Source organism: Zosterops lateralis (genome assembly GCF_965231275.1).
Source record: "Zosterops lateralis genome assembly, chromosome: Z".
In the NCBI taxonomy this organism is placed as follows: domain Eukaryota; kingdom Metazoa; phylum Chordata; class Aves; order Passeriformes; family Zosteropidae; genus Zosterops; species Zosterops lateralis.
Window position 1 is genome coordinate 8,896,376 of NC_139800.1, and position 19,890 is coordinate 8,916,265.

A 19,890-nucleotide genomic window follows, 5' to 3' on the forward strand; every position below is an offset into this window, starting at 1 on the left:
TGCAGGTTTATCAAACACCCCTCCAACACACACACACACACACACACACACAGAGAAAATGAGTATCCAAGCAGAGACTGTATGACCTCCAAAGCCATTAACTAGTGGTGACAACCTGAACACGCTGGGTCACCACCACTCCTGTCAGAGGGCAGGCTAATGACATGTTAATGACACACTGTCCATAGCTCATCTTCCTCTGGGCAGGAGCCCCACTACAGTGATCCTCTCTACCAGGATATACACTGATATATATATAAAATGAGAGAGTAAGATGTTATGCAGAGATTAATAATGTTTCCAACCTCCAGGATTTTTGCATTCATTCCTGAGCTCTCCAAAACCTGAACTTGGATTTCTAAGCAGCATTTACAACAGACTTGTGAAGATAAGAGAGATTAAAGATGTTCCTTATTCTTTCACTTTACTGAATCTAGCTGTACTGTCTACCCTGGAAACACCTTCAATTTTCTTGTCAATCAGCATTTGACCAAGGGATAGGCAATCCAAGCCACACTGCTTCAGATAAAGTGGCTTGATTATTGAGAGAAATCCATAACACTGCAATTTGGCTCTGTTCTCACTTACATAATAGTAGGTTAGAAACCTGTTCCCAGGGCTTTCTGACTTCAAATTTTCACCTGTTCTAAGAATTCCCATGTGTGGTCAAGCAAGAGACAACATGAATATTTAACCAGAAGCAAACAAGTAAGAGAGTTTTATTCCAGGAATATCACTGTTCTGTTAGCCACTTGTGCATATTAAATCGGTCCACTTACTACTCACTGGATAAACAGCTGAAGCATGCTGAAACATACATTCTGACTGAACTGCTAACAAGTAATGACCCAAAATAACCACTCAAAATATTCCCCGTTTGTGAACATGCAAGGGTGGTTTGTTAAAATGGCAGTGGTGAGCTTTTGGGTGTGTAATGGCTCAATCTCTGAGCTGCTACGACAGTGAGTGAATGACAGGCTATGAGTGAGATAGGAGCCAGATGCCATGGAGACAGATGTTACCTCTTGTCATCCTAACCTGCCCTCCTTTTGTAGGAACCACCAGATTGTGAGGCCCTCTTACCTCTCCCAGTAAAATACCAAGACATTTCCCTGTGGCCTGAGGGTGTTAATATCTGTTAATGGGCCACAGCAGGACTCAACCACACTGGTATGATGGGCAGCTGTGTTGCCTTAGAAGTGTCAAGGACTCCCAAAGTGCCCCTTCATCCACAACCTTCATCATCCAGTACTGGGCTTCTGCCCCAGCGGAGGTACCTAAGCATTCCCACCTCGACCTGAGTGAACATAAACCAAATCTGTTTTGTGTTCCGGGGATTTTCGTGGGGATTATTTTTCCCCAACACTCCTTCAGAACTTCATCCACCAACTGATTTATCTGGTCTGCAAACACCACTTTGACCAATGGACCCAAAGCAACCAGAGTACCCTGCAGTAACAAAGGCTCAGCACAGAACCTACAGGCAGTGGGATCTTCACATTCTTGTCCTTTATCTCTTTCCTTCTTTTCCCTTATGCATATCCTTGGGTGATGTTTTTGTGCTTTCATACTGTAATGCTTTCATAGTACTATAAATAATAAAATGACTACACATACGTTTCCCTCCGCAATCAAACTGTTCTACAATAAACTACAAATGTATATTTACAAACACTGATCATTTAGTGCCATTTCACTCTAATCCATCCCAAGGGATCAATTAACAAGAACCGGGGCTACCTTCTCCTTTTGCAGGGAGTTGTAACATTCTAAGATGTTACATCAGGGACAGGACCCACTGGATGTGCTGGAGTGATTGGTATAGTCCAAAGGCATTGCAGAGTTTTCTTCTGGGAATAAATCTGACTTCCAGGGGTGGTGGGGAAAAGGACATTGACCCTCAGTGTGTTGCTGAAGGGTATTATTGCTGAGGGTGAGTGAGGTGGTGGCTGTCTTTTCATGGCAGGTTATTAACAAAGCCATCAACTTCCCTATAAGGAAGGAAGGAAAGAACATAATGTAAGGAAACAAGTGCCACCATCCAAAACCCTAAGTGACATACACACTGGCAAATCTAAGGATACTGAATAAAGACAGCTGAAAAAGAAAACTAATGTGTTCAGGCAAGCAGAGAACATAAATACAAGGAAGCAAAGCAAAAGCTCAGTCAATGGACATCAATATACTTTCTCAAATAGTGAGACTAAATTTGGCAACATAATCAATCTGAGAGCTCAGAAATTTTGTAAGCAGTCTCTTTCTTTCTGCTTCTTGTTTTACAGGTATTCTCTTTGGAATGCAAAAGAGAAGTTCCTGGAAAAATCTTCAGTTCAGGGGCTGGCTTGACAGATGCCCAATATCTCAAATAATCAAAGTGTGTCCTCAACCTAAAACCAGCTTGAACAGATGAAACTGTGCAAACAGCTTTCCCTTTCTTCTTAAAGTCTTGAGACCACTGCAAAAACGTCTGGTCAACAATCCTTACAAAAGAATTTTAGGAATTCCTGCAGTTAGCTCACAAAAAATGGGACAGATCTTTCTCCCTCTTCTCTTCACTTACTGCAATCAAAAACCAGTGACAATAGTAAATAATATTCCAGTAACTGAAACCCAGAATAGCAGCTATACCAGAGTACTGATACTCAGAAGAAGCAAAGGTTACTTCAGCAGGTTCTAGAAGGAGCAGACCAATAATGTCACTATTTAGAGTCAGCGTAATACCATCACACAGTGGGCTTTTAGTGAACAAACTTTTTTACTATACATCATCTTTATTCTCAATAACACTTTTTCCTCACAAATCAAGACAGTTATCAGTATGATAAAAAATTTGGATGTTCCATTTAGACATTAATAATGAGGGAAACATTAGACATTAGTAGTGAGAGGAAAAAAGAAGCAGGGATTTCAATACATGTATTGTTACCAGGAAGTAAAACTTGACTGACTTGCATTCAAAAATCATCATCCTCTTCTAGAATGGTGAATATAAAAAATAAATATATTTCTCCTTGGTTTACAAACCACAAAACCACTGCTAGGCGGAACAGAGAAAAATGTTTTTGTTCAGACTGTGAAACTAAAGAAGAACAAGGTCTCACTAGAAGCATAATGCCTCTATGAAAAGATTTCTATGCATGGCAGCTCTTTAGGAGATGAAATTACTAATACAGAAGTGATACACTAATCCACAGCCTGGAAAGTAATTACACAGTACAAAAGATAAGTCCAAAAATTAATCAAGAAACCCCTGAAAACAGATAGCCCCCAAAAAGCTAAACCCACAAGCCTTATCAGATTCCCATGCTTCACTTTTTTTCAGATTGCTCACAAAAATACACAGACTCACAGCTCTGAAGAGTTTCAAAGCAAAATGTCTGCTAGCATCAGTGTTTCTCCCCCTCAGTGATCTACTTTCTGGATATGTATGTAAGAACTTGCTACCAACATCACAGATAAACAAGCTGTGTTCATGGAAACCATTAAATTAGGTCAGTGCAAATAAGCCAACTATTCTTCTTCCTCTTTGTTTTTAAGTAGTCAAGCTACACCTTGCTTTATTTCTGAAAACTGTTCACCTGTACAATTATCTCTGAAAGAAAGGCAACCAACTTCAGCATACAACTGAACACACACACCTCTGCAACTGAAGCCTCATTAAAATTATTTTACTGCTTGGAAAATAGTTTACACAATTCTTCTAAAGAAACAAGCACTGGTGGCCCAGTGAAAATAGAAGCAGCAGGAACTAGTATGGAGGAAACAAACTAAAAATAAGGGAAGAAAAAAAGCCACGTCTACAAAACCAATTCTGAATAGTTTTAAACCTATACCAGGGCTATAATACAGCTGATAAATCAGCCACGCTAGCAAGTGCTCGCGGCTGAAGCCAGGCACAGAGCAACAAAATGAAGGTAGCAAATCACAACTCCAGGTGCATGGCCACATATATTCATCATGCCACATAAATGTGGAATTGAGCCATCAAACTGGACAACCTCAGGCCAGGGGGGCTGCACACCACCACAGGTAACCTCAACACCAGCCCGGCACTGCAGGTTCCTTAACTTACCACTGCAACATTCTTTCAAATCTGCCCTTCCCTCCTACAGAAAGGCAATTTATAATCAAGAGAACAAAGGAAAAGGAGATGGCTTTCTTATACCTTTCCTAAGAGCACACCTGTTGAGAGAACAGCACACCTTAACTCAATTAGTTATGGCATTCTCAATCTTCTGTATAAAATTACGACACAATTCTGGCCTCCATGCAAATCAAATCTTTAACTCATAAACAAATATTTATTAAAGAGGCTGATTGATTTAAGATGACAAAAAGGTTTTAAATCCTTGACAACAAGGTGACCAATAAATCAAGCTTCAGAAAAGGTAAACCTTCAGCTTTTGCCACACTAAAGGCATTTTCTTGGCAATCTTTCTTCATAAAGCTAATATTACTGTTAAAAAAAGTTTTAATTAGTACTATGTTCCCCTGCCACATACTCCTACTCGTAAGATACTTATAATATCCACCTCTAACAAATTCAACATGTTTTTTATGAAGATTTGTTGAAATAAGAAGGTACACTACAAACAGTGGTTTGATTTTTAAAGATCTCTCAAATGACCTCATTTACTATGTAATCCTGTCCCCCTGTAAGAGAAAAGGAAGTTACACTTTTACCTAGTGAACCAGGCTGTAGTGAGGCTGCAGTAATTACTGGGAGATTGGGAAGGATAATCACACTTTTTCAAGATCTCATTTAAGTATTCTACCTTATCGATACTATTATTTTATCTTCTCCCTAAAAAAAAAAAAAAAAAATCGAATAGTCTTACCCTTTCACACAGTAAACCCATCTTGGAAACATTAAAAATGTAACATTCTGTATTATGATATCAGTATCAGTACTAATGTTTACACTTAGCAGATTTCAAATGACAGATTTTTCTTCTTACATGATGATAACTGAAAGAAGTGTCTTGTATCTGTGCTACAGGAACAGCTGTACAAGGTCCACACCTGAACCCATCTATGTTCAGGGCTACAGAACTCAGCCAACAGCAGAACCCACTTCCCTATACATATTCAGGGACTTTGGGGGTGGAGGAGAGAAGCTAGAAAAACATTTTACACATAACCTAAGTGACGTTCTAAAAATGATATTGCATAAAGAAATAAGGCACAACTCTTCCTTAAAGAAGCACTGACGTGACTGAGTATCTATTGCAAATAAGCAAACATTTATGGACCCACACCACATTTTGATGCCAGCACTGGATTCACTTGGAAACTAACATCAATGGCCACTTCCAACAGCTCTTCAGACAAGACGTCATCTTGTTTGAACTCTACCATTCATAAGATATGCAGATATTACTACAAGTTTGAATTAATTTCTTGGCATTATTACATGGCCAGATCACCAGGTACATTTAGAGAAAAAATAAGTTTGCAACTGCGAAACCAAGAGCCCAGCATCAGTTTCCAAAGGTGATGTTTGAAGTATTAAATGCATTTAACTCTAAAACCCTGAGTTCAGGAAAGGAAAAAAATGTATTTGTAAACTGAGCAGATTTCAGCTGCCAACCTGTGTCAGCTAAAAGTGCATGGAGCTACACCTACCTAAATGTATGTAATAACACTTTTCAAAGAATTTCCTTTTTAGAAAGTTTTTAAAATGCAATATACACATAAGCTACAGACTGTGGAGGCCTTGGCCAGCTGCCAGCCAACTGACCCAGCCACTGTCTCAGCAACACTTGGGAGAAAATAAGACAGAGAAATTCATAACTCAAGACATAAACAGTGATCTCTTACCAATTACCATGATAGGCAAAACACGTTCAGCCTAGGGGAAATTAACTGGTTAATGAGAAACAAAGACTAATTAAAAGCTTTTTCAAAGCTCAACTTCTTCATTTCCAACTCTTCTACCTCATTCCTCACAAGCAGTGAAGGGGACTGGGAATGGATGCTGGAGTCACTCCATAACAACTCCTCTCTGCCACTCCCTCCTCACAGTTTTGCCCTGCTCCTCACAGAGGACACCCCTGCAGCCTTCCAGTGCCAGCACCTGTGCCCAGTACAGCTGCACTTTTGGAAAGCACCTGAAGAGGACTTCATGAGAAAAGATTCCTACTGAAACTCACAGAATCCAATGGATTTACATAGGGGCTCGTGAGCCCCAAACCTGTATTCCATATTTAGAGAGCCAAGGAAGGCAGACAGCTCACCATTTTGCCAGGCAAAAGAGATTTTAATTTTTCTTTACAGACACTCCCAGCAAACTGGGTCTGCAGCCATCAAGACCAAACTCTGCAAAGACACCCTTCAGTCACTAACAGCATAGGACAGGAAAAGGGTGAGAAAAACAACCCTTGATTCCTTTTCACAGTTTCAGCCAGATGCTAAAAAAGCCTCAAAATTATCCCCATTACATCTATGTGACTGAGAGCCAAGCAATGAAGGCTCAACTAACCTGTGTTACCCCCATCCAACATTGTTGTTTTACATGACCTTTTATTTCGTGCCCACACAACCACAAAGAACCACTTGACTTTAAGAGCCAACATGGAAGAACACCTGAGTATGCATGATGAGTACAGTAAAGTAAACAAGACAATGACAGTTTTGATGAAATCTTATTATAAAAGCTCTCCAAGTGCTGCACTGGTTAGCCACATATAGTGATGTGCTGCAGCTCCAAGCACTTAGGAGCTCTGCTGAAGCAATCACCAGTGTATATACTACACCACTCAAAGCACTTCAGAAGGCTGCCTTCTATGCCTCCTGCAAATGCAGACACCAGAATTATTTTAACTGCTATGTCTGTAGGAAAAAAAACCCTTCAAAGTCAATTTCCACACACATATTTTTACTCCTATTATTCGGATCTTTAAAGTATATGCTTATGTTTATAGAAATTTTGCAGCAAGAAAACAGTCATAATTGTCCAAACACTAATGGAAATCAATGCGGCCATACCACACATTTTTATATACAATGTTTGTTAATATACACTCTCTACTATTAAAAAAAAGATCTTATTATAAAAATTTCTATATCAAGTACATAAGTATCATTAATCCAATGAAGACTGTCTCCCACACACATGCATTAAAACTGTGTGGTTTAAGGGAAGTCCTTAAATCTCGGGCTCTAGCTTTATATCTAGAGTAAACACTGATCTTTTGTTATGAAAATATCTTTTGCCCACAGGTTTATTGAAGCAGCTTAACTGGCTTTATTTGGTTCTATCCAAACAAGTGGAGACATTGCACAGTTACCAAAACCAAACTGCAGGAGGCATCTGTTAGCAGTACCATCGGAAATTAAAACCGATTAAGCCATTCTACTTGTCCACACCTGGAAAGTACCTATACTTACCAGGTGTGGTTATGTATTTTTCTGCATTTGTTTACGTATGTATAACCTCTTTAAGTTAATCGATTAAAATCATGCAGAGTGGTATTGCTTTGTCTCCTAGGAAACAGGCAAATCTATTTAAAAGCAACTCTACCTAAACACGGGGAAGACACTGCCAAAGACTAACCACACATGGGAAGAAAGTTCCTATTAAAAAAAAAAAATTAAGGCAGATAGAAAACACAGCCTCAGACAGTCAACACTTCCTGGAGGTGGATTACCAAATTCAAACCTAAACAGTGAGGATTAACACACTAACCACCTGTTAATTCTCTCACCAAAGCACATTACCTCAACAATAGCCAATGAAGACAGAGGGACTCGTGACTAATGAAAAACACCACACCCAGTCAGAAATTTCAACTGAAATGACTGTGTTTACAGTATCACTGAAGCTGCAACTGCAGCCCTTGCAGACACACTCGGCTTAAGCTTATCCAGCAAAAACAGTTCATGCACCAACTGCTGCCTAAAGCTCAACACTTACCAGAAAAACCTGGCCAGGCACCAACCAGGAACTTTAGGTACCTAATCTGGGAGCACCATCAATACCCAAGTCAGCAAGGAGCCTACTGCCTTTTAAAAACCCCAAATCATATCTAGGCTCCTGTAAAACTGAGAGTGTATGAGGTCATCGTATCTTGGGATCACACTAGTGCTGATCTGAAGTAATTTCCCTCAAAATACATGCAATGTGTACTGCCCTCAGCAACATTTCACAGCACAAATCCATTACCCTTGCTTTGTGGCAATTGCTTATGTAGGTACTGTTCTGTTTCTTCATTTGTTTTATAGGAACAAGACTTCTGTAGGAAGTCTATCTTCATATAAGGCAGCTGTAGGATCCTTTTTCCAGAAGCTGTACACGTGAACTTTTAGTGTCAAAATAACTTTTCTGCAGCACAACCTATTAAAGTTCCCAAATGGAAAGAATAAAAGGAAAACCATTAATTTAATTAGACGATCACAAGCATTAGAATAGACATTTCTTTAATAATACCAGCAGGAGGATTTCAATAACTGCAACTAGATATAGGTGAGAATATTAGCACACCTATACTTTGAAAAACATTCCCAACTTGTCCTGGAGTAAATCCCAGGTCCCCAGAGATGTCTAGTTCACTAATTCCAATCCTGCCTTTGTTTTTCGCTGACAGATTTATGACTTAATATATCTACATTTGTAATCTGCAGTTTCTGCAATTCACTTTTTCCTAATTTAATGTCAAAACAACATACTACTTATGAGTGTCTTATTGGGAAAGTACACCTGGAATGAAAGAGCTTTAGCTTGCACTGCTGTAAAACCTGTCTCTACCTGCTTGTAAGTTACCGGGGCATGTGTAAGTGTGAAGTTATTCCTCTGTTGTGCACAAGGTTTAATGCCAGTTTCTGGCACAGCTGCTCTCTTGGGCAGCACACAGGTGAGGTAATGCAGACTACAACAGCAGGGCTTGCAGTTCCCCTCCTTTCAGTGGTTACCAACATACCAAAGCTCAGATGTGCTTTACTTCACCCTCAAATAAGCTCACACCTAAAGTGCCTGATAGTACGGCTTCAGGTTTTTGCGTATTTTTAACATATTTTTCTTTCAATTTGTGTCCAAAGGTCCTTTTAACACAATGCTGATAACTATCAGAAGCATGAAAATTATTGAACACCATGGAGAATGCTTTCCCCTAGTGAAAACATTTCCTTCATTATACCTTAACAGAATCTCTCTCCTTCTCCTTTAAAATTTTTACTCTGCTTTCTCTGTAGGACCACTGCTGCCTGAATGTAACCCTCCAAGTTTCAGCTGCCTCAGTTTTCAGTCACTAGTTACTACTTCTGACAAGAGCTTAAAAATACGTATGCTGAGTTTGGGTGGAAGCAAATCAGGGGAGACCACAAAAACAGTTCCCAGGAGGGAAGGGAATATTCAGCACAGTCATAGTATTGCAAACCAGGAGGAATAATCTTTAATTCACATTTTCTTTCTTAGAACCTTAGAATCACTGAAGTCGGAAAAGATCCCCAAGCCCATCCACTAACGCAGTCTGTCAAGTGCACCACTAAACCATGCCCCTAACTACTACATCAACACATCCATTGTTGCTCCAAACAACCTTAACACACACTCGGTGTGAGTATATTTACATCCTCTCAGCAGAATTCAGCAACCCTGAACTCACACCATAATTCCAACAGTTTGTGGTTCAGTAAACTCAGAACTCAATGAAGCTCCAGCAAGACAATGATGGTCACTGCTCTACAATGGCAAATAGGTGATATGCCCAAGGTCATCTCCTTGCTGCTTCAGCTGTAACTTAGAACCAGATTTTCTAAATGTATGTACAACCAATTCAATATACAGTACTCTGCTCGTTGCAGAGCTGTTCCAAGGAAATCAATGACATCTTTAACTTTGGAGTGTGTCCTCCAGTGGGGTGATGTGTTAACACCAGCAGTATTTGAATAAATGGGAAGGGGGAAGAAAACACTGAGAGCAAAACTGACCCAGAAGCTTTACATTAGCCCAGCTACTCATCAAAGCTGTGAAGACCCAGTTGAGCTTAAGGATTTCCCAGTGACTTTCTGTAAACAATCCATTCTGCCAGCTAGCCCAGAACAAAATACATTAGGTACAATTCGCCCTGCCCTTCCCTGCCATGTACTAGGTACAAAACCAGAAACACAGTATGAAAGTCATCCGAGGCATTTTTGTTATATGGCCCAAATAACAGCTTCACAATGAAAGCACTCACTGAGCCATAGCTACAGCATTATTACATTCTACTAAAAGTTTCCTGAGGTAACAATGAAAATCAAATTAGCAGTTTAGTGCAGTAGTTCATCTGCTTCATTCACCCACAGCTCTCTTCCTCAGGACTGCAAGGCTATTAAAAACAATGGAATCATTAATAGTCGAAGTGCAATTAATTCTACCCACTAGCATGGCAGCATGGCCTCACAACAGAAGTTTGTTACTTGGTATAGAAGCACTACCCCCTAAAAATGAAAAATACTTTAATATTAAATTACCGTATTATATTATTATGCTGTTATTAAAATATCTTGAGATATACACAGTTGTTTAAATAAAACTCTGCAAAATGTATCCTATACAGAAGCTTCTCTGTCAGGCAACAGTGAATCTCCCTTGGCTATAGAAGTTCCCATCCTGGAATCAATTATTTTCATACACACTTAGTAATTCTGGAACAGGTTATTTGTAGCTTCTTTGTTGGTTGGGTTTTTTTGCTTCTCCTGGAAGTCACTTCCAGAGCTGTTTGGTCAGAAAGGCAAAAAAAACCCACAAATCATTTCTCTTTTTCTAGTTCAAGACTATACATGTTATCCATTGAGAAAAACGTCTTGCATTCATCCCTCGTTCCCACTTGAAATTTAAGTTACTCAGTAAAGAAACCTGTGGCAAGGGCAGTCAGGGGCTACTAAATACTTAAAGCTTTAACTCTTGGGGTACTTGTAGCTCGCTTCTGAACAGTACAAGTCCATCAGCTTAGTGACATTTGCACAGGAGGGCAAGGCATTCAACCCACTGCTCCTTGGCTGGAGCCAGACAGTCTTTCAGATAGAAAGTTTGATGAGGGCATCCCTTTCTGGTAGGAAAGTGTAAGTAAAACCTTACTTAGCTCAGTAAACCAAAAGCTAAGATAGGTTCCTGGCTTGATTTCAAAGCACAGCTCACTTGTCACCATGTTCCTATGTTTTTCACCTTTTCAGCTACCTTGTACAATCTTTTGCTTCCACTCTATCACAAAAAAAGAGCTACCAGCATTTTATGACTTTAAGCACCACTTTCCCACAGGTCATACAGCTTAAAACCCAGTACCATCCAACCATTATAAAGTATCAAAAAAGTTAATTTAAGCACCACAGCTGCAAGAGAAGAACTGAAAAAAAACCTGACAAATCTGAGGGCTGAAGCAACAAATTTTAAAATTTGGCAGTAGGACCTTGTGTATTTTAGACTGAAGAGTATTTCAAGCCTACATCACTGTTTTTAAAGGAGCTTAGCAATAGTACAATACTGCTGGTGATACCGTAACATTAAGAGGCTCCCAACATAAGCTAGAACACTTCTGTGCACACCAAAAAACAACCAAAAAAAACCAAAACAAAACCTAAAAACAACAAAAAAAGTCTTACTCCCTTCCTCTTTCTCTGTTAAAGAAGCTGATAAGAAGACTGGTATTCCTCTTAAGACAAAGCCTGAGCAAGTCAGTTCCCAACTTAGCAGAACAGCATTAGTGAAGTTCTTAATAACAGGCATCTGCTTTGTCATGACGGATATAAGAGAAAACCTCCAGCCTGGTGTCAGAGCAATCTTACTGAAGGAAGATTCAATAGAAAATTTCAGGGACTCAGTTCTCACTACTAATCTTTTCACAGTCTTTGTACCCCTTATTCCTAAGTTCCCCAATTCTGCATTTCAGATTTTTTGCTGTAAAGGAAGGTAAATCTCTTTGTCTTGCTTTGTACAGAAAAGCATTGCTTGTTAATGTTTGCCAGCTCTAGGTAGTAACAAAAACAGCAGGATCAGAAACCAAGTATTGGTTATGTATTAATGCAATCTTTGATCACAGCTGTGCTTTGGGAATGGAGGACAGAGTGCATTATTTGTGACACAACCAAGACACCCCATTGCACAGATTGTTGCAGAAAAGGCTGCCTTGCTGCTCAGCTTCTCAATTCAAGGATCTCCTCATTTACACTGTGCTTGGCCATGCTTTGAATTTATGCCTCAAGACTTCAGACTCTCTTATTCCCTTCTACAAGCTCAACTTCACACAAGCTGTTCCTGCTGGCGAAGCAGCCTCATCATACAGAGTTCCCTCAGAGTACAAAGCAACACACCTTGTTATCTTTACCAACATCTTGCTCAAGGCAGCTTACATCTGGCCAACACACTGTCCAAGGCAGGGGATTACACTGGACTCAGGCTGTACTCCTTCCATAGAGCTGCAGCTTTTCAAAAAGACATTTCTTTACATCTGGTTTCATAGTTGAACATACAGACACTAAGGGATGCTGAAGATTAGCCTCAGGACTATATCCACCAGCCTGAAAAATCTAAAGGGTGCAAAAGGGCCTCTCAACCATTACTGCAAACCGTTCAGATTCTGAAGACTGTAATTACCAGTTCCTCACCCACCTCTTTCCATAAGAATTTTAAGTATCTAGATAGTTCTGGCGCAAAAAAAAAATCAGATATGCAACTCAATGTATGATTCTGCTTCTTCACTTCTCACTTATTCCAAGTGAGAAGACAGATAGATGTTCTGGTTATAGGCTTATTTATACCCACCAAATTCCTAAAAATAAGCTCCAGAGAGCTGCAAACACTACTACTGTACAGATATTCTCAAACATCAAGCAGCAGCACATGGCTGTTTTAGATTAAGCCCTCAACCATGTGTCTCTCCATGTCCCCAGAGGATTTCTGAGACAATAAGGGTATGTAGCAGCACACAACTTTAAAAGCCTATCCTGAATAGGAAAGGGTTAAAGTAGTAGACAAACATACATCTTTTCATACTAAAAGCAAATCAGTGAAGTCTTTTACATGACTCTTGAGATAGTCCTACTCACTTAAACTGTCAAATGTTTCACTTTATAGGTTACTTACCACAAACATATCTAAAAAACCAAAAGCAATGCTGTTAGTCTGGCTGACGAGACACAGTAACAGTTTTGCAGGTGCTCTAGACTAGATGAGTGTTTTATTTAATCCCACCACAACCATTTTAACCCTGAGAAGAATACTTTTTTTGATGGCACTACTATTCTTTAGTATGAACTAAAGATCAAACTCTATCAATCAGGCTATTCATCTTTAGCTAGCTTCATCATTCAGGTGTGCTACAACAGAGAAGAATTCATCACTGTTAAGAGACAAGAAGGCCTGAAACTGTTAAGAGGAAAAACCTGTGGTATGTCCCACACAGCCTGTGAATGTCCCACGGTTACTTCTGCAGCAGGATAAGCAGGAAGGGAAAGAGGTAACAAAAACACTACTCCTGGCTACGTCACAGTGACATTTTGCCAGAACTACCACCACTTCCACTACACAGAGATTCAAATGTAAACACTGCCATCACTTCACACACTGCTTATTTTACCCCAAAGTATTTTGATTTTCATCCCTCTCCCAAACTGTAGCACAATTTTGTTGGGGTGAAGATCTGGCACAGAATCTGTAATGCTGAAGGGACTGTACTTTCCCAGTGGGCATATATTATAGGATGAATACATGAAAGAGCAGTTTCTAGAGCAATACATTCTTTACTACACTCCTCGCCTTGCTATGAATACTCTAATGACAAAATCTAAGCTTCCTAGTAATTTATTCTCACCACATAATCCTCATGAAGCTGCAACAGATTGCAACATGAACAGAAAGAAGGCAGATCCAGGAGAAGAGTTAGTCACAACATTAAAGTTTTTGTACTCACTCTGTGCAGTGAGGTACCTTTTTTAGTACACAATAACTAGATAGTAGGAGAAAATGTAGATCAACTTCAAAGTTCAGTAGACACTTTTTCTGAGAAATCTTATCTTCTCATGTTGCTCATCATCACAATTCTTATAAACTCAAATAGTAACTTCAGTGCCAAACACTGAAGTTACAGAGCAAGAACTGGAATTATTTGAGAACAGAATACCATACTTCCTTACCCCCACCACCCCCCCGTCAATATTTTGTTAACGGTTTTAGGTTTAAAGGGAGGTTTTTTTAATCATCTAGAATAATGAAGATAACTCACTATGGTAATTCAGAAGACACTGGCAGGTTCAGAAACTTCTGGATCCATTTCAGATAGCTGTGTTACACGGCAAAGTAAGATCCTGAAAGAATTCTGATCCTTCTGGTTTGTTATTCTGCTTTGGTAAGCAATGTGTAGTTACTGTGACAAGGTTTATAGAGAGGTGACAGAAAAGACAGACAACTCCAAGACACACAATTTAACCTTCAGATTCCTGAGAATACTGGTGTAAGCAAGGAATCCCTAGCTTGCCTTCATTCTCCTTTTAAGAAACAAGGTTAAACCAAGTGAGCTTTCACCTCCACTATAAAACACTAACTAGGATTTGAAAGCCTCCATCAAAAAAATAATATCCTATGCTGAACTGAAAGACTGTGAAACATTCTGCAGCCAATGACATTTGGCACCATTTGCCTCAATAAATTTCATAAACCATGTTTCCTCTTCACAGCCACATTTTTGCCAAAAGGAAAACCAGTGTAGAGAAGACAAAAATATAGCAGAAAGGAAAATGGGGAAAAAACTAGTTTTTGCATTTATCCCCATTCCCACAATGCCAGTCCAGTACTGACTACCCAGAGACAGCAGAAGCAGATTACAACAGAAAACACACTGTTGCCTAACCTCAACTCCTCTTTTGATAGTCTGGAAAACACTCTTTCCAGCAAAGAGAGTTCTGAAGAGAAAATGGAAAAAATAATAATAAAAAAAATCTAATCAACCACATGGCATTAGAAATGCAGTGACCCATCATCTATGCAGTAGTCTCCTTGAGTGCCCTTCACCACACAATCCCATCCTGCCTGCCGTCAGCATTAGCCACTCACCTCAGAAGAGCGCAGCCAAATAATCTGCTTGAATTCATTTGTGTTTATGCGCCTGCTATCCATAGCACTTCAGTGCACATATGCTCCAAAAGCAAAGCACTCCTCAGATGTTGGTGTTAAACCCTTATTTAATTCTCACGTGTCTAAGATCTCAGAGTAAGACATCAAAAACACTTCAGAAACTGATGGCTGTAATCTTGTGAACTATTGCTTGTTCTTGCTTAGATGAAATCAGAGATTGCTTTTCTTCAGGTATTTTGTGTTTTATTTTGTTTTTAAGGTGAAGTTTATGCAACTGTAGGATGAAGTAATAACAACAGAGGAGAAAAAAAAAAAGTGAGGTACCATCTCTTCCCACCCCTTCCTTCCCTGTTTTCCTCCAGGACTTAACTCTTTCAGACATGATACTCAGAAGAGGAGTTATCATGCTCTCAGTTCTACAGTCTAATTTCTGAACATAAAAGAAGCTGACCTACTCTAGATAGCAGCATTAAGCTTCCTTCACTGATCTGAGGAGACAAACCACTTTTTGGTAGCGTAGAAGTGTTCATATCATTCTTCAGGAGAAGATATAAAACTCATAATGGACCACAAACTGCAAATTAGCTGTCTGGGCTACGTAAAAAAGTAGTGCTTGAGAGACCTCTGAAATAACCCCTCTGTTCCAGCAGATCTGGCAAGGTGTAAATCTGAGTATGACATCCTGTTTTTTGACATCATGCATCAAGACAGATGTGACCAGCTGGAATGTGTACACAGGACAGCAACGAGAATGATCAGATGTCTGGAAACACATTCTGCAGGGGAAGATGAAAGACACTGGGGCCGTTTAGTCTAAAGGAATCCAGGAGGAGGCAAGGTTCAAGTTGTCAAGGATGTCTTATAAAACATCACAGAAGAAGAAATAGTTCTACTGAAACGGTACATGTGAATGGGAAAATCTACATGTTTTCTAAGTATCCATTTATTTAGTTTGGAAATATTTTATATGTCATGACTTAGAAGAATTTACTGACAGCTAAAGCAGAAATAGAGGTAGCAGGACAATCTGTTCCACTGCTGTCTGAAGGAGAGTGAACAGCTGTGACAACAGATTCAATTCTGCTATGTTGGCAACAGGAACAAGGGCAGGACAAGAGGAGAAACGAAATCTGCAATCACAGGATCAAACACTGGGGATCCATATAACTGAAAGAACTCAGAAACAGAAAATCAACAAGAACATCAACATTTTCATTATTTGACAGTAATTAAATAGGATGTCAGTGTGAAAACAGTCTCTTCAAGCACTTCTCTCAATGGGATACTTTCAGCAGGTGGCACATAAAAAAAGCCTGAAATCATCTGTATGTACATCTTGGACCTCAGCCTTGTTTTTTTCCACTGTCCTTAGAGATTTCCGTAATAGATGCCCTCTCAGTTTTAAATTAATCTCTGCACTCTAATGCACTGTAGTGTCCTTGCACAAAAAAAAAGTTATTATACAAGTGGATTTGCCAGGTGGTTCTGCAGGTAGGCAGAAATTCAGCTGCAAACAATGACTACAGCAAAAAGGATGGATGGGCAAAATCAAAGCACAAAAAAAAGTCTAGCTCAGGTAGTAAAGGAATCTAGCAGAGGAAAATAAAGGGGACAGAATAAGGCTGCACATTCTAAGCAAACTCTCCCACAACACTAACTTGAGTTTAGGCTGCTATCTTCTAGCACTGCTTATTGAAGGTGAAGTATCAGACTGCCCTTACAGAATTTCAGAATTCCATAATTGCAACGTTGGGTTATTTTTGGATAACTTACCTTCTCTACACTGTCGACTCAAAAGATGCCTGTAATTTATCTCCAAGGCACACACAGAAATAAAAAGCCTTTACCAGAAATTCACTGGTCTGCCAGCAGCCCCGAGCTCAGCTAACTGAACAGACTTTGTGTATTTCTACACAGTCTTATGCAGTCTCACCAACTGAGCACTAAACCATCTAGACACCACATAATTGTGGTAAGCACAGCCCCAATCCCACACGTACCATTCCTGCCGAGAAGCAGGCTATCTTAATCACCTAGCAGTGTGCTCCACGCTAGCAGCAGCTACGGAGCTCCTACTCACTTCAGTGGAAAAAGCAAGTTTGCATCTAAAAAAAAGAAAAAGGATATATCCACATTCATTCTACTCCTGTCATAAATGCACTTGGCTGCAAATGCACTCCACTCTTTGGGGGCTCATGCAGTTGAAAGAAGGAAGGAGCCTGAGTTTGAGTATTTAAGAAAAAAAAAAAAAAGAGCGGGATACAGAAAGGTATATTTAATTCCAATTCATCGTGCTGCTTTACAGCTGTATCAATTTAACAGGATGCATCGGGGAAAGAGGAAAAAAAAACACGAGCTACATAAACAGCCATTACTGCAGAGGGAAAAACACTCCTGACAACCACAGCTCAACTAGTTGAAAATAACTTACTCCTCTAGAAATGCAAGGTTTCTCAAAAAAAACCTTTGCACATCCAGCCGCGTAAAGGCACAGAAGAAACACCGCCTAAGAGCAAAATTAAAAAGTTGACCCCAACACCGAAAGGTCATAAGTAAGGCACACGAGACGAGTCACCGAGGTAAAGAAGCAGTGAGACATAACAATGCACTTGTCTGGGGTCATGACTTGAAACGCATTTTAAGGAGCGCGAATCGTGCAACAAGAAATGAATAGAGTAATTTTTAAAAATCCGTCTCAAGACCCTAAAAGGTCGTTTTGCTGTAACCCCGTGGGGAGGCTGTTTTGTCTGAGAGCGCCGCTGGAAGGCACAGAGCAGGAGCGGGAAGGGAACAAGGCGCGTATCTCTGTGGATCCATCACCCGCAGGGCTCCTCCATCATCCCCAGCCTGTCATAATCCTCACCGGGGGATTACTGTACTGGTACTGTGGAGGCTTGCCCATCATCTCCTTATGGCATTACAGAGTTTGCTTTGGAGCAACGCTTTTCCAAAGGTGGCACGCTCGGGGGTTTAAAAAAAAAAAAAAAAAAAAAAAAATTAAAAAAAAAAATTAAAAAAAATTCTAAAACCCCCAAGCTTTCCTTAAAAAAAAAAAAAAAAAAAAAAAAAATTAAAAAAGGAAAAATTTAAAAGCCCAAGCTTCTCAAAATAAATAAATAAATAAATGAATTTAAAAGCCCAAGCTTTCCTTTAAAAAAAAAAAAAAAAAAATTAAAAATCCCCTCGCCACACAAACCCCCGGCCCCGCACACCTCCTCATCCCGCTCCTCCAGCGAGGCGTCCTCCTCCGCTCCCCCGCCGGGCATCGCCCGCTCCGGCAGAGCCGTCACCCCTCCGGGAGCCGTCACCGCCCCGCCGCCGCCGCCGCCGGGCTCTCCCTCCTCGGACAGAGTTTCCGAGCCAGAGGAGGAGCCGGAGCAAGAGGAGCCGACGTGGCCGGCGCCCCGCGCCCCCTCCGAAACTTTCTCCGCCATGTCCGGGCGCTCAGAGCCGCGCCGCCCTCATGCCGCTGCCCGGGCCCGCAGAGCTCAGAGCGGCCGCGCTCCCGGGCCGGGCCGGGCCGGGCTCCGCGCTCCGGGCTCCGGGCGGGCGGTGCCTGCGGGCGGGCGGGGCGGGCCGGGCCGGGCCGGGCGGGGCCAGAGCAGCGGAGGGCGGGCCCCGAGCGGCAGGAGGGCGGCAGGTAGCGGGGCTGGGGCTGGGGCTGGGGCTGGGGCTGGGGCTGGGGCTGGGGCTGGGGCTGAGGCTGCCCCGCCGGGAAAGCCGATCCTGTCGGGGAAGGAGGTGAGGGAAAAGCGGGAGGTCCCGCGGCTGGAGGCGCCTTTAGCGGGGAGGGCAGCGAGGTTTGCAGGGCAGCAGGGCAGGCCGGGGTGGGCTCGCCGTGGGCACCGCAGCCGCGCTCAGCTCCCGGGCCCTTCACGGGTTTAAGGAAGAGCGGCTATTTTAGACTATATAAGGGTTTTCTGCCCCCCTCAGCTCCTCCAAAGCGGAGCTCCCCGCAGTTTATGGCGATTTTGAGGTCTCGTTACCCTTTAGCAGAAGGATACAGGCGGCCAGTTGTGATCTCGCAGCAAACAAAAGTCCCTTGGCGTGTTTGACCGTGAAACCGGTATCGACATGGGGATTGGTGCCTGAGCTCTCAGGCATTGAAGCCGAAGCAGATGACAAAAGTTTGGCACCTCAAAGCTTTTGCGAACCTTCCCGGACAACCCCTTCATCTTTTAGGACTTTTAAATGGCTTTTAAACCTAGTTCCCCTGTCAATTTTTAAAATATGGCTTAGATATTATTTTGAAAAAATTCTCCTTTTTTTTTTTTCTTTTATTTTGAAAAAATTCTCCTTTTTTTTCCTTTCTTGATAATACAGGTCCTCATCTAAAGTGCTCATACCATATATAAATATATAATAAAATATACCAGGGCCTCATTTGATTGTGCCTGGATCCCAGGTTAATCCAATTGTGAAATCAAAACAGACTCAGAGCTTTGGTAATGAAGAAAGTCCCACAGAAATGTGAGCACAGGCCAGTTATTGATGTGCTCTAATTAACACAGTACGTAGTTAATAAAAATAGGAACCAGAATGCAAGATTACAGATTTCTGATTTGATCAGTTTATCCAGCGTGCCCAGATAGTAAACGGGAATAAAAAAATAAAAAAAAAAAAATAAAAAAAAAAATTAAAAAAAAAAAAAAAAAACCCACCCTACTATTATTACTATTACTATATGGGTCATCAGATTACTAGTGGAAGAAAAAACAGTGATACAAAATTACCCAAATCCCAGTCCTTCTCCGTTTAGAGCAAGCTTTTGATGCTGGATGTAACAATGCTGATAGCTCTTTGTGGTTTCTTATCAGTATTTAGATCAGACCTTTAAAAGTTAA

The 19,890-nt window shown here is 40.9% G+C and overlaps 1 protein-coding gene across 1 annotated transcript in view; it reads right to left on the reverse strand.

The window, feature by feature from the left end:
* Window positions 1-18,480, reverse strand: part of MAST4 (microtubule associated serine/threonine kinase family member 4) — a gene marked incomplete at its 5' end in the record, with an annotated part of 273,094 nt that extends 254,614 nt beyond the window's left edge. The window contains one exon of the mRNA XM_083883208.1: window positions 18,259-18,480. Within this exon, the coding sequence (XP_083739334.1) occupies window positions 18,259-18,480 (222 nt within the window). The remainder of the gene's footprint in view (window positions 1-18,258) is intronic.
* Window positions 18,481-19,890: the final 1,410 nt, after the last annotated feature.